Source organism: Heloderma suspectum, chromosome 5 (assembly GCF_057233095.1).
Source record: "Heloderma suspectum isolate Gila_16-S chromosome 5, 16-S_ref, whole genome shotgun sequence".
NCBI lineage: Eukaryota > Metazoa > Chordata > Lepidosauria > Squamata > Helodermatidae > Heloderma > Heloderma suspectum.
Window position 1 is genome coordinate 209,586,501 of NC_139462.1, and position 23,493 is coordinate 209,609,993.

The 23,493-nt window shown below is 43.8% G+C and overlaps 1 protein-coding gene across 4 annotated transcripts in view; it reads left to right on the plus strand.

The window, feature by feature from the left end:
- The first annotated feature begins 9,812 nt into the window (after nucleotides 1-9,812).
- CCNY (cyclin Y) overlaps nucleotides 9,813-23,493 on the plus strand; it is a 157,250-nt gene continuing 143,569 nt past the window's right edge. For 3 of the 4 annotated variants that reach the window (XM_084859225.1, XM_084859224.1, XM_084859223.1), the window contains exon 1: nucleotides 9,813-10,393. Coding sequence is in view for 2 of the 4 variants with exons in the window: in XM_084859224.1 (XP_084715350.1) it covers nucleotides 10,240-10,393 (154 nt within the window). In the remaining 2 variants the exon portion in view is untranslated. The remainder of the gene's footprint in view (nucleotides 10,394-23,493) is intronic. The other variant, XM_084859222.1, reaches the window with a different exon arrangement.

The window sequence follows — 23,493 nt, forward strand, 5'->3', positions numbered from 1 at the left end:
GGCACCAGACTCTGGAGAGGGTATCCCAGAGATGGGGTGACACCACTGAAAAGACCCTCTCTCTTGTAGCCACCCACTTTACTTTTCTGCACACAGTAGTTTTGGCAGGACCTCCAAGAGTCGGCTTGATTTCTCCCTTCAGCCTTCTCTACATCCATCTAGTGTTATCTTTTGCTGTTGGACACAGAAGTTGGAAGAAACATTTGCACGTGTTGGAAGAAGCTCTTTTAAAAGGCTCCAGATGTAATGTGGTTCCTAGAATGGTCCCATAACTATCAGAGCAGCCATGTTTTCAGGGGAGATGGAGGTTGCTGTTATAGTTCTTGGCCACTGTTGCCCTGCATCACCTCTTCCAAGCTCTACAACATGACAGATGGGTCCAGCAGCAATTGCCACTTCCAGGACCTGGCTCCATTCTTCACCTAGGTGACCTCATCTGCTGAATGAATGCTTACTATTGGACAATACTATTGCAATCTACTTCTGACTCAAAGGAGCACCATCCAGTATCCTTTGTTTCACTGCAGGTGCAACAGGATTGGAAGAGAATATGCAAATGAAAGGAGGTTTATGCAAGGAATCCATATTTGCATAACTTCTATTTATCTGCATAATGCCATTCCGTTGACACAGAATGTGGGTTTTCTTGTCACAAGATTTGTTTTGTGCTGTTGCTTTTTTAGACGAGTCAATTGGAGGTGCTATTTATCAGGAGTTACTCCTACTACTGTGTAAAATCAAGTTGGCTGGGGATAGTTCCATCAAATCTGGATGATGCACAAGGCTAAGAAGCCTTCTGCAAATGAATCAGACTTCTTATTTTTGACAAATGAAACAGGCAAGGTTTGGAACAGAACAGCTTGACACTTATATGTCACGCCAGCACTCCAGATGGAAAATGGTTTGATGGCAGCAGAGCTTGTTTTTATGCCTTGGTTTGGTGTGTTATATTTCCCTTTGGAAAGTGCTTTTATTGTTCTAGTGGGGGGTAGGGTGAGAGTAGCTCCCACTATTTAAAAAACAAACTGGATAATAATAGCTAGGAAAACCTCAAGTCATCAGGATGGGTGAAGGGGGCTGATATTGATGTCAAGGGGACACACACCCCACCCTGCCACACCACACCACACGCACATCACAAATACTGGCCCAAGTCATTGAATGTATAAGAGAAGGCCCCAAGAAAAGGAGAGCGGAGGAGGCTGGCTGTGTTGGATTCAAGCAGAAGTTGTACTGTTCTCCCCCCCCCCCATGTCTTTTTACTGGACAGCAGAACACTTACTACTACTACTACTACTACTACTATTTTTAACCCACCTTTCAGGGTGCACTACCCTTACAAGGTAGCTTACAAGACTACAAAAACATGAACATACCATTGCAATTAATCACACACACACCAGTAGCAGCAAATAATTTTTAATCATCAAATGTGGACACATGAGTCTTCAGGGCCCTTGAAAAAGTTTCTTACAAATTAAGTGAAACTAAAGCATTTAAGCTAAATATAGTTGAGTGAAAAAGTATTCCCCTCCCCATGCTTTTCTGATAATGGATGTAACAAAAACAAAGTCTTGTAGCACCTTAAAGACTATTAGATTTACTGTAGTAGAAGGTTTTTGTTTTTGTTTTAAACTAGTCTACTTCACCAGCTGTGAGCTAATCCTGAAAAGGTAATCAACGTCAGCTCCCCGTTTAAAACTTCATAGCGTCAATCATCAGCAAGAGGTCAACCGGATGTTTGAGCCACCCTTGGATTGCAAAATGGGGGACGACAAAGCAGTACAGGAGATATTCCTGAGGAATGAACTGTAAGAATATAAGAAGAGCCCTTTTGGATTGGACCAAAGGTCCATCTAATTCAGCATTGTGATTCCAACACTGACCAGTCAAATACTTCTGAGAAACTTCGGCTGTAATCCTAAGCACAGTGTTCTGGGAGTAAGTCCCATTGAACGCACTGTGGCTTACTTCAGAGTAGGCATGTATAGCAATGAACTCATGTAGCAGTTGTTGCTGACAGCATAAACGTTCTGGTCATGTAATGTGAAAGAAACAACCTTTATCCCATTTCAAGCCACAGGACATAGAATTGTACCTCTTGATGAATTGTAACTTCTCAGTTTCACATTGTAATCTCCTTTTGAAGTTTGTTTGCTCAAGAAAGGCCACTTTAATTTCAGTGACAGAGACCTTGTTCGCACAACACGATAGCTCACCCTGGCTTAATTTAGCTGTGGCAGGTGTTGAGTTGTTCCAGGTTCCTGCGGGTCATGTCACGTCATGCAAACCTGGCGTTGTGGGTTGTTTGAAGGAGCAGACAACCCTCAAATAAACCTAAAACAAGCTATGGGTTATTTAAAGGTTGTTTAGCCCCTCAACGAATCCACAATGCCAGGTTCACATGATGCAGCAAACTATGAGCATGCCACCTGCATATTCAAAATGACAGCTGGCATGCTCTGCTAAGCCCTGCTAGGAAATTATTATTTTATTTTTATTTATTGCATTTATACCCCGCCTTTCTCCCTCTCGCAAGGAACTCAAGGCGGCTTACATTATCCTCCTCCTCACCGTTGTATCCTCACAACAACAACCCTGTGAGGTAGGTTGGGCTGAGAGTCTGTGACTGGCCCAAAGTCACCCAGTGAGCTTCCATGGCCAAGTGGGGACTAGAACCCGGATCTCCCGGCTCCCAGTCTGTCACTCTCACCACTACACTACACTGGCTCCCATTAACCCAGAGTGGCTTAGCTATAACAGAGGCTATGTTCTTCCACAGGTTTTTGAATGTGATATTTCTTTTCTTTTTTAATGTTTTATTAAAAGTAAACATATGTTACAGTAATAACAAAACATCACAAAAACAACAGTAAAATTCGTTCAGCCGGATTTGGGAACTGGTATTTCAGTATTGTCTTTGATATATTAAAAGGGATTTATCTAGAACTTCTTTAGATGATCTGGAGGTCTGTATGGAGGGTCTATTTTGTTTGCAAAGGTAATGAAGTTGTACCAAATAGTTTTGAAGGTGTCAGTCTCATTTATTCCTCTTGTTGCTCTAGATCCACATGTTAACTTATGTGCTAGTGCAATCTTCCATATTCTGTTGATCCAACCACTTATTGTTAGGTTTTCCAGGTATTTCCATTTTGTAGCTATTTCCATCTTTGTGGCAACAAGCAAAATGCTAATTAAGTCTTTATGCAGCAGGGATAAATGGGATATTTCTGATATCAGATGTATGCCCATTTATTCTTTTGTGTAGAAACTGTCGTAAGTAGAATGCAGAAGGGCAACGCTGGCAGATGATGGCATATATCACATTGGATAATGAGCCAGTGAATGAACCCCTAATGTTGTGGGTGACATAGTATTAGGTTCTGTAATAGTGTTGGCATAGTCAAGGGTGGGGAACCTTTTTCAGCCCAAGGGCTGGATTCCATTTTGGAGAAGCTCTTGGGGGCTGTGTTCCAGTGGTGGACAGGACCACAGGCAAAAGTGGGCAGTGCTGAAAAGGTCTGAGCATATAACATCAATTCTGGCCCACTTGCACTGGCTGCCTGTATGTTTCAAGCCCAATTCAAGGTGCTGGTTTTGACTTACAAAGCTTTATACAGCTCAGGACCACAATACCTGATGGAACGCCTCTCCTGGTATGAACCTATCAGTGAATTACAATAATCACCTAAGGTGCTCTTCCAGATGCCTCTTCAGAGGATGGCAACAGGGGAGAGGGCCTTCTTGGTGGTGGCCCCCCCAATTGTGGAATGTTCTTCCCAGTGGCATCTGGCTGGTGCCAACATTATCATTTTTTTCTGTGCCAGATTAAGACTTCACTCCCAGGCATTTGAGAACATATGATAAGGTTTTTAATGGGTCCTGAGATTTTTATTGTTGATTGTGTAAATTTAAATATATATATATATATATAGAGAGAGAGAGAGAGAGAGAGAGAGAGTTTTTATCTTTGTAAACCATCCAGACAGCTTTAGCTATTGGGTAGTATAGAAATTAAAAAAATGAATGAACTGAAATTAAATTTTATAGTATGCATCAAGTGTTATCTTGCAACCAGTGAAATGGGCTTTCATAGATGTTTATGCTACAATAAAGCGATTAGTCTTTAAGGTGCCATAAGACATAAACAAAAAAAGTGTTTGCTCCGACAGACTGTCATGGCTACGATTATGGTATTATAACATTTGCACTACTGTGATGAAGGGGAAGGGGTACGGAGACCGAATATCCACATATGGCTTATGTATTTATTAAAATATTTTACTCTTCCTTTCCTCCCATACATGGACTCTCAGGGTGGCTAACCATCAGTCAGTCATAAAAGGGGCATTTGTCATCTCATCACAAATAAAACACCAGTCATCAAAACTCAGCATGAACAGGAGCTGAACTGACATCTCTGGAGGATGGGAGACCCAAGTGTGTATTTCCAAGCTGTCACCCGCGGGCCTATGTGATGAATTCATCTGTTGAGTCAACCTGGATGTCAATCACTGATCAAGCTGTGGCCCTGCCTAGTCATGAACCTGTCCCCTATTCCACTCCAGTCACAGATCTACGTCCCTGTACAATGCTTTCTATTTTCAGTCCAGAGAGGGAGAAACCTTAACAAATAATACTGCTCATTAGTAGCACATCTTGCCTCATCCACAAGTATTATTTACCTACGTAGACTGTATTCATTTTATCGTGTCATGTATTGTAAGCTTTTTAAAAGTTAAGTGTAGGTGGTCATCTAAGCTTCACATATTTCTCTTTAGTTATTTTTAATCACATTAAAATCACCACCACCTTATACATGTTTTCCTTTTCCTACAAGGAAGTGTTAACTAGAAGTGTCTGCCTGGGTCATTTCATAGATAAGCCACAAAATCTCAGTTATGCTTGCCTTTGTTAAAAGTCCCATGATACTCTTTCATGTCAATTATGCAACCCCTTACAGTGGGACATGATTAAGTACAAGTGAAGCACGCCAGGTCCCAAATAAATGAAGTAGATTTATAAACCAGACAGGCAGAATGATGAGATTACATTTCTAATTGTCATGTAATTACATTTTTACATGTATCTGCCTCCCACATATCTTCCAGAAAGAACCTTTTTATTATGGGAGCTTTTTAAAAAAAATTGAAATGCGTCTAATTTTTATATTGATTAAATTATTGGGGAGGGATCCAGGCTCAGTGGTAAAGCACATGCTTTGCATGCAGAAAGTCCAAGGTTCAATCCCTGTTATATCCAGTTAAAACAATCCAGTAACAGGCGATGTAACCTTTGCTTGAGTCCTAAAGAATTGCTGCCCATCAGAGTAAACAATGGTGGGTTAGATGGACAAACCTTGTATAAAGCAGCTTCCCCTGTTCCTAAATATATGACTTGGAACATAATATATACACACACACACGTATGTAATGTTGCTTTTGGGTAACCTGGGAGAAAAAGATGCCTAATACCAATAATCACTATAACTGCAATAGTAGTCAATATAATTTTCTCGGGGTGAACTTTTGTTCTTGGGCAGATTAAAAATATGTGATAAATAATTTTAAGGGGTTTCAAGCAGAAAATAATTGTTTGACACTAGACTGTATTGGGAATGGGGTAATCTAACCCTTGGAGGATGTTTTTCTTTTTTGTATAAATATTTTAACCTTCTGGAAACCATTAGACAGCAGTGTGAGGAAGAAAGCTTTGCAGTTTGGATTCCCCCACCCTTAAAATGTACAAATAAGCAAGGAAACAATCTTTAAAGAAAAGCAAACACTAAGCAGGCAAAGTCGCAAGACTATGTGGGCTACCCCTGAAGAGTGTCTGGAAACTTCCATGGGTGCAAAAAAAAAATAATAATGCAGCAGCAAGGCTGCTAACTGGTGTACAATATCAGGACCATATTACGCTTGTCTTGTAAGACCTGCAGTGCTTGCCAATTGCTCTCCAAGATCAACTCAAGATGTTGGTTTATGGTCACTAAACAGCATTTCCCCATCTGCAGCCAGAGATGGAGCTCTGATTACAAAGGAGATCCGATCTGTGGATCTCCCCCCCCCCCCCCGCTGCTGTGCAAAGCTCCATGGTAGCTTCCTCTCCTGAGGTCAGTGTCACAAACTCCAAAGTGGATAGACAGAGGGAAGGCCAGTGGAGAGGAAGGGGAGAAGTTGTGGATCGGCTGCATCCAGAAGCCTCTTGGATCCCAACTCCATCCCCAGCCAGGAAGATGAGTTAGATGGACTCAGAGGCCAGTCTATCTCAAAATACCTTATTGGAGGAACGGGAGGCAAAAATGCTTCTGTTGTTCCTCCTGGCTCTTGCCAGCAGAGTTTTGGATGGATGGAGGGCTCTGAAATTGGAGCCCCTCTGTCTTATGAGTCAATCCTGTAGGATTGTGCTCTAAACAGCTTAGCAACTGGCTATCTAAGGGACCCCGTTTCGTTTATGAACCTGTCCGGTTATTAAGAACTGCAGGAGAGCCCTTGTTTGTCTCTAATGGACACCATTACCCGCACAGGTCCATTCATTAGGCATGTGTGAAAGGGCTTTCCCATGTGTGGTTCCCAAACTATGGAATGCGCTCCTTCAAGAACTATGATTACACCCCCCCCCACACACACACACTCTAAAAAAAAACTCTTTAAAATTAAGGCCTTGGAGGGGGAATTTTAAAAAGGCTTCAGAAGGGGGAATCTCCAGCAACATTTGGTCCCTCAAGATGCTGGTTAGAGGCCATAAGATTGCCCTCTAAGGCTGCAATCCTATGCATATTTAGGCAGAGAGAAGCCCTACAACTCCCAACATTCCCCAGCCAGCCATGCTGGCTGGGGAATCCAGGGAGTTATAGAACATTTTTTGTCTCAACATACATATGATTGCACCCTAAATATTTTACTGTTTTTAATTTTGTATAATTATTGTTTTGTTTTAAATTGTTGTGCACCAACTTGGTGGCTTTTTAGAAAATACGGCAATATAAAAATGTTAGTAATAATTAATATTGAAGTGCATATGGAGTGGATTAATATTAATATTCAAGGGATACATGCTAGACAAAAAAGTCCTACCTGTCTAGGAAGTCACAGGTGGGCAGGGAAAAAAAGGAACATACTGAAAGGGATAGGTTGATGCTTGAACTTTGCTGGATATCGAAAGTTATCATGTAATGGGAAAATATATTAACTTTAAATCAGGCGTGATTTAAAGTAAATCAGGCGTGGGCAAGTTCAGGAGGTCTGGGGGCCATTTTGCCCCCCGCTGCCCAGACCTCCCCCCAGGCTCCACCCCTGCTGCTGCCACCACCTGGGCCCTGCAGAATTCAGTGGCAGCGGCCGCAGTTTTTTTGGGGGGGGGGATTTGTTGCCTATTTTTTGGCAGAAAACCACTACATTACACTACAGTGGCCTAATTTAGCTTGAAAACCAGAACCTAATCAGCAGGTTTTTTGCTGCTGATGCAAATTTCAGTAGTAGCGGGGGCTGCACCAGAGGGTGATGGAGGCCACATGCAGCCGTAGACTGTAGGCTGCTCACTCCTGGTTTAAATTAAAAATATACATTCATTTTTTTTACTTGCCCCCACCCTCCATGCTGCCAGATCCCCTCTTCTAGTTTCCTCAATGTACCTACTTCAGTTTGGGCACTGACAGACTGCTGTACTTGGCAAGTCTACCTGTACACACAGGTGGTCTGCCCATCGTCAGCTACCAGTCTGTTGATCTTCAGCACACGCTACAGTGAATTGCGGCAAATTACAGTGAATTGCAGCAGCCTTAAAACAGCAGGCCTCCACCCTATCTTCTACTTTCCAACCCATGATGTGCTTCTGATTTGTTATGTTTGTATATGCATGTTATGCAAGTATACCACCACATCGGTATTCCTTTGCATGCCCTTATTCTGGACTAGTAGCTTGCATTTTTAAAGCCCATTCCAGTTCAGTTTCAATAGAGACTTCCAAAGTAATGGTTCAGGCTCTGTTCCAATTTTTTGGGGAAATTATTTGTTATATTTATATCCCTGCCTTTCCTCCAAGGCAGCATACATGGTCTTCCTCCTCATCTCCATTTCATCCTCACAACAACCCTGTGAGGTAGGCTAGGCTTAGAGTCAGTGACTGGCCCAAAGTCACCCAGTGAGCTTCATGGCTTAATAAGGACTAGAACTGAGGCCTCCCCAGTCCCAGTCCAACCAGTACATCACAGTGGCTCTCGATTCAATACAATTTTCTGTCCAATTTGGATTTAGTTCACTGTTTTGTTCATGTGAATACAGCCTGTGAGTCACACTATAGCCTCTGAACTTCTGCCTTGCTGCTGATTTTCTGCAGAGAGTTCCTTGAAGAACAGAGAAGCTCATGCATGTAAGCAGCTTTCTCTACAGTTATTGGTCTCTGACATAGAGAAATACACCAACAGTGTCTCCATTCAGTGTCACTTTATGAAAGTCAACAATGGTACGGTGAGTAGGCTTTGTTTTACAAGGGTTCACAGACTGACAATTATTATAGAAGCATCCCACAAATGCCTTTGTGACATTTAATTCCCACATTTATTTGGGTCAGTTCTTAATCACCAGAGGTGTTTGACGTTTGCTTTTAAAGACCCATAAGGTGACACCTAATCCCTCTTTTATTGAGTGTCCTTTTGAATTAACCTGTTCTGTGAAAATCCTTTTATTGACAGATTGATTTTAGACATTTATAAGCCACGTTACAAAATCTCAAGCGGTACACAAATCATAAAAAGTTATAAAACCCATACAAAGTGAAAGAATCTTAAAAATAAATACAGAAACTAGCCTGAGAACCGAAATCAACTGAGTGGTTAAAATTACCTAACTGCACCGCTGTTCAGGAAGCCCAGGCTTTCTTTGAAGCGGGAGCGAGAGGCTGTCGCTCTGTGCTAGAGAGCACATACGTTGCATGCAAAAGGTCCCAGGTTCGATCCCCCGCGTCTCCAGGTTGGACAGGAAACCCCTGAAACCCTGGAGAGCCGGGAGGTCAACGCTGGCACCCAGGCAGGCGGATAATAAAAGTGCAGCGGTTTTTTTTGGAGTATGCAGCGTGCTTTCCCGTTAGGCCTGGGCGCTCCGCGCGCCCGCAGCTCCCTTTGCTCGGAGTCAAGCTTTTCGATCCCTCTCTAGCCGGGTGCCGTTTGGGATCGTCTGACTGTGAGATGTCCAGGATCGCGCCTGGGCGAGGGGGCCTTCTCTGCATGCCTGCGCCTCGCTGCCGAGCTAGTTCCGGTCCCCGCCGCGAATTCCCAAAAGGCCAGCGGGAGCCCCGCCGCTTCTCATTTCCAAAAGCAAGACGCTGCTGCCCTGCAGAGGCAGCTGGCCGCAGATCGGCCCAAGCGCGCCGCCCGCCATTCGAGCTGCTCTGCCCGGGCGCGATTCCGCCTCCCGGCCGGCCTCGTTTCCTTCCAGGGCAGCAGAAGGAAGGCGCTGCTGCAGCGGCGGCTCTTCTCTTCCTTGCCTCGGCGGCCGTGGCTTCCCCTGGGCCCGCCAGAATCCCGCCTTCCCTCCCGCGCCGCTGGAGAGCGCGGCTCTGCCCGCCCGGGCGTCCCCCGACGGGAGGAGCGAGGCAAGCGAGAGGCGCGCCGGCGAAGGAAGGCGCTGCTGCTCGCCTCGCTCGCCCGGCAGCCGGAGAGGCACCGACGTTCCCACCCACTTGAACCGGAACCGTTCTTGCAAAAAGCAGCCTCGGGGCTGCTGCGCGCGAGGGACGAGGCTGCGGTGTTGCCGCCACCGCCGCTCCTCCCCCCTCCCCCCTCCCCCCTCCCCCCCTCGTCGCGCAGGCTCGGCGGCTGGAGGAGGAAGCAGAATCGGAGGAAGGGAGCGGAGCCGGCCCCAGCCAGCGGTGGAGGGCGGCGGCGGCCATGGGGCTGCGGCTGCAGCAGCCGGCGTAGCCCGGCTCCGCGGCATTGCATGCCACTCGCCGGGGCAGGATGACCGAGCCGCGCGGCGGGGCAAGGCGGCTTGCATGAGCCTCTGGGCGGGGAAGCAGCCGGGGAGCGCGGCGGGCGGGAGCCGCCGCCGCCGCCGCCCTCTTCCCGTCCGCCAGCGGCGGTCGCCGTTCTCCTCGCTGCCGCTGCTTATGGCTTCGCGCCGCCGCTGGTGACTGCCGCCTCCGCCGCCTCCACCCACCCTTCCTTCCTTCCCTCCCTCCCTTCGTTTTCTCCCTCATCCCCCTCGCCTCTCGGCTGGCCGGCCGGCCCCGGCGGCAGCGAAGATGGGAAACACCGCCTCTTGCTGCGTGTCGTCCAGCCCCAAGCTGCGGAGGAATGCCCATTCGCGGCTGGAGTCCTACCGCCCCGACGCCGAGCTGAGCCGGGAGGACACGGGTTGCAACCTGCAGCACATCAGCGACAGGGAGAACATCGACGGTGAGGGGCGCGTCGGGAGAGGGCTTCTGCGGGGGGAGGAAGAGGGATCCTCTCCCTTCCTCCCCCGACGTGGGCATCGAAGGGAAAGCTTCCCCGCCCGCAAGGGAGGCAAAAAGGGCTTCGTCGCCACTGGGCCCCTCGAGTTGTCGCCTTGCCGTGGAAACGAGGCAACAACGGCCTTGGGGGCCCTGAAGGGTTAATAAGAGTGCCTCTGGGCATGTGCAGTGTCTGCCTTGGCCTGCGCGAGACAGGACGAGAAAGGCCGCCTCAGGTGGCAGATTCTGCAGTTCTATTAAAAGGCAGCAGATTAACCATGACAGAATCGGATCACATTTTGATGTTTGGGGGAAGCTTTTTCTCCTGCATAAGGCACTCCGAGGTCTCCTCGCTGCATTGGAGTAGCCTTGGGGGGGCTTGTCTAAAACATGTTTGGGTGTCCCAAAGCCATATGATAAATACCATGGCCCCTTAACTATAGCAACGGCTTCCATAGAGACAGACGTCGGAGGCCTTTCCCTTGTTTTGGATCTTGCCACCCTAGAAATATGCCATAGTCTGAAAAATCAAGGCCATCTCTTTCCTCGTGGATAACTGTTGAGTTTCCATGGGTCACTAGTGGGTTTTTGTGTGTGCTTCCTCAGAGCTGGAACCTTTGGATTTGAGCTGTGCACAAGCATAGGGCTGTGCCCAGAGACTTTCCGAGGCAAAATGGAGCAGGACCTACAATTTGCCTGGGGTTCAGCTCTATGGTATATTTTTTAGTCCAGTCCTGCTTCATGAAGAAAGCTGGAAAAAGCATTCTCCTCCCCCACTCATACACAAAACTGCTAAAGAGAACAAGCAAAGTACCTTCTTCCCCCATATACTAACAGAAATCCTCAGTCTCTGGGCAGGTGGCTGGGTGCTGGGGTAGTTAGATACCCTCAAGGAGAGGAGGCCACATCCTGTCTACCTTCTTCTTCCTCAGGTGTATCAAGTATCCACACATGTGTACACACACACACACACACACACACGTGCATTATCCACACCTGTACACTCAGACACACACACACACACACATGACTTTAGCAACACCGTAATTTATATTCTAGGTGGGAAGGATGTCACCCTCCCTCCACATTGGAGGCAGTTTTCAGTGTGTGTTTCTAAGGGATAGCGAAGAACAAGGACTGGAATAGCCCCTTTCTTCCTCCATCTTGGAAGTGAATCGATCTTTACTCATCTTGATGTGAACTCTTGCCATTCCATGTATCCCCCATCATGCCAGCACTGAAGCCATTATGTTGTGTTGCTCGTGGTTTTGGCAGATACACTTTGTAAGAGGCTTTCAGATGTTATCACTTCCATGTGGAACATCAACTTGGAAATTGCTTTTTGGAGCTGGTCCTGTTGGGCCTGGAAGGTTTTTTCTTCTCAGACTCCTGAGTGGAAGGCCTCTACCATTGTTTCCTGGCCTCAACCCCCTGCTTCCTAAACACACAAACAAAAACACCCTCATTTAATTTTTATAGCTAAGGTAATGTGTTCCCAGGCAACAAAATTTCACACGGTCTTGTCTTCTGTTTTATGTGGCACATTCTGTACCAAGAAAATCTGGTTTCTGCTCCTTTCCTTTTACAGGCCATGTATCTGTGCCTGTGAAAGTGTCTACATGTTATGAGCATATGTGGCACCCTGCAGTATACAGCTTCCCCTTTTCCCTTAGTACCTAAATGCAATGTTACTTAGTCCATAGCTTTGTTAATCTATCTGCTTAGTTTCAGAGACAAACTGTGGTTTGTTAGAGATGTGAATTGTTCCCATGTTATGTTGCACAGTAAAACCTAGTTTGTAATAAAATTTTGTGAACAAATTTAGACAGGCGTGGATGGGCATTGGACAGGTTTCTCTTGTGGCAATCTTAACTAAGGCCTTTGCCAGCACTGGTTGACAAAGCATTGGTATAATGGAGAGTGATTTTAAAACTTGGAGGGAAATCTGACTTGTCTGTTAAGTCAAGTGTGTGTTCTTCGCATTGGTTAACTGGAATCCAGTCAGTTTTTAAAATGTATTTGAGTGTTTGTATCTATATCTAGACAGAAACTGGTTGCTGTGCCCTTGTCATATGCCAGATTTTATTGTAACATTTTCTTTCCCCATGTGAGTATGGTTTGATTGGAAATACTGAGTGCATTTATTTTTCTAAACACTGGACGTTGCTAAAGTGTTAGGCATTTAACAGCAGAGTCCTATACATGTCTACTCAGGAGTTAAGTCCTAATGTGTTCAGTGGCATTTACTCCCAGATAAGGGTGCAAAGGATTGTAACCAAAGTCATTTTATAAATAATATCTGAATACCTTTTGGAATCTAAAAGTGGCCACAGATGAGTAGGTGACAAGCATGCCTAACAATTTGGTCAAGGAAAGTTGAAAGTTGAAATAATTGACCTTCGAGAGATTAAACCTTATTTTGTAACATCCTAATTGTCCCAGTTAGCAGTAAGTGCATCTTTGACACATTAATGGAAAAAATGTCTTGTCATCTTTCACACAAGTATACTCAAGTGCTGTGTAGTATTTAATTTGTACCTTTTTGAAGTGATAGTTCTGAAAATGTTTCTATCTTTTGTGTGTGTGTGTGTCCACAAAATAATCCACGCTTGACTTGGTTTGACCTCTTGCCAAAAGCCACAGAGCATTTAGGGTTCATATTGAATGAAAGCAGAGGTGTGGGCCTGGCCTCTCTACCCAGTTAATGAATTCTGCAAGTTTGTTTACATGTGGGATTATTAACCCCAGTAGATAAGCAAAGTAAAAAAAAAAGGGAAACAAATAGGTGAGAAGGAGAGTTGGTTTTTTATTTCACTTGAAATGGCACAGTAGCATAAAACATTTCTTGGTATAGGATAAGATCTTTTAAGTTCTCACTGGTAATTTTAAAAAAACTAGTCTGATATATTATTTCTCTGTCTCCGATACTGATAGATTTGTTTTAGGTGTAACACCTTGGGGATTGGTGTCTGTTAAGTAGACTGGAGGGAAATTAATCTTTGTCTCTCAAACAGGCATAGTGCTGCGTGTCTTTCATTCTTCAGTCAGAACTATTGGAGATTTCCTGGTTGGAAATGTAACGCGGATTACAGAATGTAATAAGACATTTCCTTTTCTTTATGCAATTGTTTGACAGGATATGATGCAAAAGGGTGAATATTTAATCCTACAATCCCTGCATCCCTTTAAGAGAAAATAGATTGCAGGTTTAAAGTTCCTATATATCCCTGTAAAAGGAGGAATTTGTGTGACTATGTCCCTTTACTGGAGTAATTCTTTATCAGTGGTGGTTGAAGTGAGAAATCACTGCTTGACCACAATATTCAAGTTCAAGTCAGTGGCAAATTTATGGCATTTTCCCCTTATATTTAAGAGATATTTCCCACCATGAAGACTTACTTGGTAAGTGTAACAACTGGTTTCGCTAGACAAATGCAAGTCCTCTCAGCCTTTTACTAACAACTCTTGAATAAATTCCACTAATTAGGGGGTTAATGGCGCAAAGAGCTGGCTGAAGAATTCTCTGATCTTTAAAATGCTCTTGCAGCATGATCCTATTGGCTGCAGTGCCAGCAAATAGTGTTTTAATATTAGGTGCAATGATTTCAATATTGCCATGATGTCATTATCTGTGATATTGCATTGACATCACAAGCTGATCTAGGATGTTGTAGCTATAGAGCAATTTTTGCATGTCGGGTTGGCTGGGAAGCAGTTACAGTATCATAATTTGAGCTCTGATATCTCCCTTCTCTCACGCTTGTAATGAAGCATTAATGCTACTAGATCACATCTTTCATTGCCAATTCCAGATCAGAAAACTGTATCCTATATAACTCTGCCGCAAATAAAACCTGTTCGACCCTCCTTTTTATGGCATGTTGATGGTGTGCTAGATTTTCTGTGCATGTCAGATGAACTCTTTACAGGGGATTGTTTTTCAAGGTGATTTATTTGCTAGACAGGGAAGTTTATTTTCTTTAACCTAGTATGTGGGAACCTTTTTCATCAAGGGCAGAATTGTACAAGAGCTTTTAGACATGCCAAACTGGATACAAAAAGGCGAGAGGTGCAATCCCCACTCACCTGGACGTAAACTCCAATGAATTCAGTGGGGCTTACTTCTGAGTAGACATTTATAAGATTGCACTGTAAATGTCTCAATGTAGCACATACAGTATTCTTGTGCAGTCTTTGTATGGCTTTCTTAAAGAATTTTTTAGTAAAAAAGAATGTTCAATTAAATTGCGTTGGAATATATTTTGTATATATGTGTGTTTAAAGCTCCACTGACGTCAGTGGAATAATACATGTGTCATTATGATCAGAGTGCATTGTCAATCAATCAAGGTTTTTGTAGTCCTTAGAAGTACTGATATAGCAGTATACACTCTTAACTTCATACACAGGGGGAAAAACCCTGGAGTGGCTATGGGAGCAACTTCATTGCTGCTACTGCTTATGTATTTGCTTGGAGGTGGCTTGATTGAATTCCAGTTGTAATGATTTATTTATTTACTGTGCTTTTAAACCATCCAAGAACCAAAGCTCTCTGGGCAGTTTACAGTACATTAAAACATGCAGTACAAATCTTAAACAAAACAATAAACCCAGCACAGAATAAAACCAAGATAAAACCAGAAGAAAGAATAAAACCATTACAACATCACATACAATAACAATATTACAAATATTTTGGGCACTGTTTCAGTTAGAGACCTGACCTGGAGATATGCAAGAAAGAAAGAAATGCATACCCGTATTCTTGAAGAAGAATCACAAAAATATTTGGAAATGTATAGTTTATCTTGCTTGGTTAAAACACACACACACACACACACACACACATTGAGGTTTATATATAATAGGTGATATGAGACAGAGTGCTCTGCCTATGTGTTGTGATGCACTTGTGTCATTCTGCGTTGTGACAGAGGTGCAGCCATATTTATTTAATTTATTTAAAATATTTCTTGGCCGCCTTTCAGGGCAGAAGCCTTCTCAGGGTGGCTTACAGCAGTAAACTGTAAGCCTTCCCAAGGTGGCCTACAGCAATAAACTGTAACAGCCGTGGGACATCCTTCGCTGTAGTTCTTGCCAAACCCGGGATATTGCCTTGGGAGATTAGTAACAGTGGTCAGAAACCTCTGTTTCCACATCTGCCTTTAAAGTCTGTTTCTTAAAATGCTTCTGGGTTCAGTGCATGCTGTGGCAGAGTGGTACTATCTGTTGAGAGCTTGCTACTACTGCTGCTTCTGTAAAAGGCCACAGAAGTGACTGTATACATAATATTTGCTACTGGTTTATAATAAATGTACAGAATTACATATTGGAGTGAACTGAGCTATATAAGTGGTTTTGTTTCTTGGCATATCATATGAATTGCCTCTAATCCACTGCTACTTTAATTATACGTCCTGTTGTTTATTATATATATACTGTATATATAAAATTTGAAACACACTACTGTGTAAAAAGGAAATATTTATAACTTTGCCACTTAAATTTCAACCAGAAAAAGCAGTAGAAACCCACTTTATAAAGCTGTGTTCGTCCCCTTGGTTGTAGTGATATTCACACAACAATTGCTCTGAGAGCTGAAGACTTTCACCAACTTAAACCACAGTTTTCATTCATGTAGGAAGCAGCAGCAAAGTGAAGTATGACTGCTTCTTTTAAAGGAGGATTATTGGCCCTTTGCTGCTCTTGTTTGTAGTTGGGTATACGTGATATGCATTTCAATTAGTCAGCAGCAATACCTAAATGATTATTTAATGTGCCAAGCCTTTGTTCACCATGATGTAGCTTGCATAAAAGAGATGATATATGATGGCATGTAGTTGTATCTGTCAGGAGTGTCGATATGGAGAGAACAGGGAAGTTGAAGAGGGAATGGGGTAGCAAATTAATTCCAGACCAAAGTTCATTGGTTTTCCCTATGAAGTTTCCCTTCTGCATTGCTGATTCAGCAATTTATGGGCCTGGTGTCTCTTAGCACATAGTTCTTGCATTCCTGAAACCTTGCATTCACAGTTTCCAAATAATCAGTAACAGAATGTGTGTTGTTGCTTTCTGTCCCTTTGTGTGAGCACTCGAAAAGTGTACTGTAGATGTAGATGCTTGTACACACAATTCTGCCTTTTTGAATTGCACTTTTTTGGTAAGTTAAAGGAAACTAAGAGAGAGGCTGTATTTGTGAAGGCAGGTTAAATTTGGAATGAATTTCTAGTTTTATTTCTAGATACTTTAATTATTTGTTAAAGGGCCAAATAATTGGCCTTTGCTTGGTTACTGTTTTTGGTGGGTGGGCGGGCACCGTGCTTCTCCTGCAGCTGTGTTAGTACATGAACTTGTAGGCATGGATTAAAAAATGCATTTGGTTTTTCTCTGTGGACACTTTGGATTTTGCTCTGGGCAAGGTTATTGGCAGTGAGAATGTAAAGAAAGTTAAGTTGACATTTCTCTTTCCCTTTATGTTGGAATAGTTTTTGTTTCTTTTTAGGTAGAAGTAAGGATCCTTTGGGAGCTCCAGTGAAGCCCCTGTTCTCTTCCCCCTCGCTTTTGCAGAGCTGTTAGAGAGAAACAAAATCTGCCAGGTTTCCAAGTTGCTAAGTTCCTCACTTTTAAAGAAAGCAACTCACTTTTTGTAGGTGCATATCACAAGCTGTTTCTTGAAGAACAAGCAAACAGAATGGGATAGGAAAATGAAAGTAAAACACAACAACAGTCTGAGGTTGGAGTCTTTAGTTCCAACCCAATATAGTGAAGACTTAAAATGTAACCCTGTCATTTCCCATTACTACACTAGCCTTGATGGTGGCTTTAGTTGATCAAGATATGGAATTTTTTTTATCAGTCTCAGCTAACTATACCTCCATATGGCCCCCAGGTCCTGCCTTTTTGCTGCTGTGCATTTATTCTAATGCCCAGTTTTCTACTGGCCTTCATTCCCTTCTGCAGTCATAGCCCAGGTTCGCGTGATCACTGTGGGAAACAACTCACTGTAGCTTGTTTCCCCCACCTCCATGCATGTCGTTTGCATACTTGCCATTTCCTTAATTTCTGTGTTGCGGGTTGCCATGTTGTGCAGTGGGGGTGGCTTCTAACCCACCCCTCACACCGTTCTACAAGCCATGGGTTGTTGGGTGAGTTAGAAGCCATCCTCCCTGTGCACCGCACCGAGTTAGGATGACATGGCAACCTGTGATGCAGTGTGGGTAATTAAGCAAATGGCGGGTGTGTGAGTGGCATGAGCGGTGGTGGAGGAAACAATCTACAGTGCGTGGTTTCCCCTGCTGATCGTGCGAACCTGGCCATAGTCTTTCATTAAAATTGATCACATTCTGTAAAATGCCCTAATATAATAATCTACCTAAATTTAATAGCTTGGATCCAGACTTAAGTCATATATTGAGCTCAGTGGGACTTAAAGGAATCATGAGTAAGTTAAGTCGTACTGATTTCAGTGGATCTACTCTAAGTATGACTAAGTCTGGACCCAACCCATTGTGCTTATAGGGAAGTTAGTATAATGTATAATGTGCTTGTTTCATTCTAGTCATAAGGATTACATGAGAAAAGCCTGTTTTCTCCTTCTGCAACGACTCAGTATGTTGGTATAGCATTTTATTCTCGACTGGGCTGGACAGAACAATGTAGTCTGGTATTAGCCACATGTGAGCAGTTTCACTGTTATTTCTGAAGTCCTTGTGAATTGGATTGCATCATGCTCTGGAAGGCTGACTTCTGCTTACATCTCTCTAATATATGGACCTCCTTTATACTGAGCGAGATCATTGTTTCATTGAGACCAGTACTACTTTACCTTTACTGGCAGTCACTCTCTAAGATCTTTCCCAGAGCTGCAGCCTCAGATACTTTCAACGGAAGATGCCAGGGCCTGAATCTGAGTCCTTCTGCATGCAAAGTGTGCTCTCTGCCATTGAGCTATGGTCCGTCACCTAATATTCTGTGATTTATTATTACTGAGCATCTTAAAACCAAGTGCCTTCTTTCTCATGAGACTATAGAAAATGCTTGTGGACGGACCCCATTCTTGCCTGTACTCTGGTAACCACCAGCCAGTTCACTTAGCAATATGAAGCAACATTTACTTTGGTACTTTGCTGGTTCATCCAGTTAACTGTTTTCCAAGGCCACTGCTGGGTTTATCAGCTTGCCATTTCTAGCCACTATATTAATAGAGCAATCCTGTGGTCCCTGGGAGGACATCCCAGGGGCAGACTTCCCACCCCAAGGCCATAGACACAGCTATGCTCTTGGTACTGTGGTGAGGGGGAAGATCTGAGTGGGGATTCCTGCCTCCCACCTGCAACCTTTTGGCAGCGACTTTACCCATGGTCGAAGCTCCAGTGTGGGTAAGGTAGAAAATGGGAGAGATGGGGTGTGCCAGTGGGAGGGGAGGAGATGTAGATCTGCTGGATCCAGTGGCTTCCCAGCCTCTGTCTCCACCTCCAGCAACGGCAAGCATGCTTACAGGCCCATCTAGAAGAAAATGGCACTTTGAAGGATGGAGAGGCCTTTATCACTCCTCCCACCCATATAGGATTTTCGGACTGATCTTGGAGGCTTCCGTCGTTACAGCGTCTGCCTTTTAGGAGTGTACTCTTATAATATTATGCATGTTCAGTTTTTTTAAAAAAAATGTCCCTATGTATAAACAAATATGGCTGTGTCCAACTGTTTGCAGTGAACACTCATGTTGAGTACATGTATGGCCATTTAAAAAAATACTGTGTGTATATTTCCTTAGAAGTATGACTTCTCTGTGCTTATGGTGTTAAGATCTTCTATAAACGCATGTTTGGATTTCTTTTTGTCCTTCTGAAACATTTCACTGCACTCTCTTGTGTGTATGCATGAGCAAATTGAGACATACTAACTTGAGTACCAGCAAGAAAGGGTTTGCTGTCAGATATGTACATCGGGAATTGTACAATGAAATTAAGGCTGCATTCCCAGTCTACACTGACTGTACCTGCTAAAAGTGGCAGTCTGCTCTTTGGCCCTAACAATAATTGCCATTTCTCCTTTCACTCGAGAATGCAATGGCAGTGAAGGCCTGGATGTGTCAGGGGTATGATTTCTGATTTCCCCTCATGCTCAGTGAAGGCTGTATAATAATCATAGTGCATCTTCTCTCATGTCCAAGTAAACCTGGGACTGATTTTTGCATTATCCTTTTAGATTGTGCAAGCAGCCGCCATGAGAATGAGTGAGCATTGGCTGGTGGTGCTAAAAGTATGTGATGGATGAATGGCTCCAGTGCCAAGAAGTGCTCTTGCCTGGCGATTGTTTCACCTTCTCGGGACCACAGGGTAAAGGCAATTAATGGCTGGTGAAGGCTGGAATTGGGTTCTCCAACCTACTGCTGGCCATACTTGACTGCCCCTTCCAAAGAGTAAATAGTGAAGGCTTAGATAGACATGTATACTCATTAGGAGGGCATTGTGAGAACTGGCCCTTCTTGGTTACGGGCTCGATAAAATGCATGTTGGGGAAAGCATCCTCTGTTATTGTCTCCCTTTTTTTGTTGTCTTCTCCCACACTTTCTGCCATACTGTACCGCAACCTTCCCTGATCTGGTGCTCTCCAGACATTTTGGAATACAAGTCTCAGCATTCCTGATCATTGGCCATGCTGGCTGGGGCTGATGGGAGTTGAAGTCCAAAACATCTGTAGAGCACCAGGTTGTGGAAGGCTGCTGTACCATAAGCATTGAAGTGCTTTCTTCTGAGTCTGTCCTTCCTACCTACTTCAACAGATAAGGTTGCTGACTTGTGATTTTATTTAAGAATACCTGGTCAGAGGGAAGATCAGATTTTGATAGGTTGAGAAATGGAGTCTGAGATTTTAGTGAGTCAGATACTGGGTGCCTGGTGGATCAGAGTGTGAGGTCAATAGAAACTCAGTCCAATCTGCCTTATTCGATTAAATGCCAAGTATTGAGCCTGAAGCAAAAACACCAAACGGGGAGATAAAATACCTGATTCTGGACTCCCATTTTCACTGCACTTTTCTCATGCTCTCTCCTATTTGACCTTCCTAGCTTTCATCTATACTACCCCTTTATGGCTCTCTATCCTCTTGCTTTTGCCTTCATTCCATATGTCTTGTCTTTGACTGCAAGCCCTGTGGGATTTACTGCATTTCTGTACAGTGTCTAGCACACTGGCACTAAACACAAATTCACTACTTACTTGTAGCCTCAAAGACAAAATATACAGGTGGCATTAGAGGGCAGGAAAACATTTGTGCAATGTATGTAGCTGTTTGTTCAACATAGCAATGCAGAAGTTACAGTCTTTTGTGTCTTTGATCTAACACCTGAAGGATCATTTTCTATTTCTTGCCTATTGCTTTTGGAAGGAGTTGATTGTGTTATTGGATTACTCTATAAGCCAGTGTTAAAATAAATATATGGCTCTGTTTGTGATCGTTGGTACTAAAGAGCATTGTTTCTATCTAGGAGAAAAGGCTTTCTGTTTCTGGCCCTATTCAAGGGATTTTGTGTTTAGATTTCACAGGAGTTCATATCAGTTGAATATTTTTGTCTTCTGTTCCAGAGTTACACTGCCCAGGGCTTTTCATTCTCATTATAACCCTGCCCCCACCCCTAACATTTGAAATAACAAACAGTATTCACTTTCCGAAAGCTGAACATAGCTTTTTACAAGCCAGGCTGCCTTGCACAAGACTGCACACTGTTTTAATAGAAATTTTGAAAACACTTTTGTTTTGATATCACAAGTGAGAACTCTGTCTGTGCCGTCCATTAGATAACTTCTACTGCACATTCATTTCAATGAGAATTGCCTGGTGAATTTTATCTTTAATCGAAGTGTGCTGACACATCTTCCAAGTCCTCTAGCAGATGACTTACTACCCTTCTTTAATGTTCACCGTCAACGAGGCAAGTTTAAAAATGGGATTCCCCCATCTGCTGTGTGAGTCTTAATATTTTCTTAGAGGTATTTGAGCTGTTGTGGCGAGGCTTTTATGTGCATGAGTTTGATGTTTTTCATATAATCACATGAAATCATAATGACTAAAACAAAAAGATAACAATAAATACACTTCTTTAATGGTCAATTATACTAAGTGGGCGTGAGAGAAATCCCCAAACATTTTTGCCTCTTGAACGTTAGATTCTGATGATGAGGTTTTGATTAGCTAAACATTTCCTTGCTGTAATTCTTTTGTTTTTGCATTTTAGGAGCCCAGCCAATCAAGATGTGACATTTGATGCTCTCCTTCAGTACACTAGGGACAGAATCCACCAGAGACATCTCCTTTGCAAACCTGTTAGTAATAGATAAGAGCTGTGTCAAAAGGGGAGACGTCAGCGTACAGTGCCATTTCATAACTATTTCTTAGAGATGCATTTTGTTTGGTTCCTTCTTGGTGCACCGTTCTATGTTATAAGAACCTGCCTCCACCCCCACCCTCTGGCACATTTCCTGGGTTATGCACTAGTCTTAATTGTTCTGCATTGTCAAAGATCCTCTGTCTTTTGATGTGCAAGTTTATAGTTGTCAGGTGCTCAGATCCTAGAACAGGAAAATACCTTGGTTTGGATAGTCAAGAGAAAAGCAAGTTGTGTGATCGTGGTGCAGAGTGACCCCCCTGGGCGACATTGCCCAGACTGAGGGATTGTGGCAAATGTGTGAGCTTTATAGCATTCAGTGTCAGAGGACTGGCTCTTTGGTGCCGCCTGATTGCCCAGCCCAGGTGGATTGTGGGCTGTGGTGCAAGGGTCCCAGTATGATATGCCTGCAGTTCCCTCCTCTTGCTAGCAGCCCTGGGGCTGCAGAGTAGTAATACCTGATTGGCAGAGTTCTAGCCATGGGGCCTGATGACTGGTCTTTTGTGGCCACTACAATAATAGATTATCACTTCCATGGTGAGTGTGCTACTGCCCTCTGTTCTCCAGCCCTGGAGCTACAGAAGTGGGTGGGATAATTGTGCTGTCATCCCTGTCCAAGCTCCAAGTTTGAGAAGAAGGCTGGGAGTGGCTTGGCTGTTGGATTGCTAAGGTGATCAAGTCCCTTGTTGCCCTTTTCTGCTCTGGTGGGTGGTTTCCTTTGGTTTGGGTCAAGGAGCCCAAACTGGCAAAGGGAGAGGTAGGCAACCAACATTTTTGGCTTGGCTACCAAGGCTGGCCAAAAACTGTGAACCTCTGACGTCAAATAGAGGGCTGCTTTTGCTCTCTCTGTCTACTGCTGATAGTTCTGTTCTTTTTAAGTGTATATGGCATCTTTTCACTGAAGGGAAAAGCTTAAACGTGTAGCATGGGCTGAATTTATTTATTTATTTAATACATTTGTATTCCTCCCTATAACTTTAAGATCTCAGGGCGGCATACAGATAAAATCAATTTAAACAGTATAAAACAATAAATGATTTAAACAGCTAAAAACATGATAAACCATTAAACAAGCTAATATCAATTAAAATCTAAAACAAACAGTTAAAACAGTGTGCTATTTTAGGGAATGCATTTAGCCCTCAAAGGCTTTGGTAAAAAAACCCCATGTTTTTATTTGGCGCCGAAATGAATGTACGTGCCAGTCGGGCCTCCTGGGGGAGGGCATTCCACAACCGGAGTGCCACAGCAGAGAATGCCCTCTCCCATGTCCCACAGTGTATGTCTTGCACTGGTGGGATGTGGAGGAGGGCCCCTCCAACAGTTCTCAGTCCTCCGGCAGGCATTTATAGGGACAGGTGCTCCCTCAATTATCGAGGTCCCAAGTCACTTAGGGCTTTAAATGCTATCATCAGAACCTTGAATTCTGACTGGCAGGCATTTCCTCATCCCTGTACTCCTTGCTTCCTCACCTACACCCCCGCCTCTGGCCACCTTCACATCAAGAGTGGCAACTTCCATGCAATTGTCAAAACAATTCAGGGCCTGCTTTTCTGCTTCCAGGGCCTACCCGCTGCTAAGAATGCTCTCTCCCTAGCAGTCATTCTAACAAGCATCTCGCTATGTGTAAATCATGCTGGGCTAATCCAGCCCCAGTTGGAACTTGCTGTGTTAGCTTG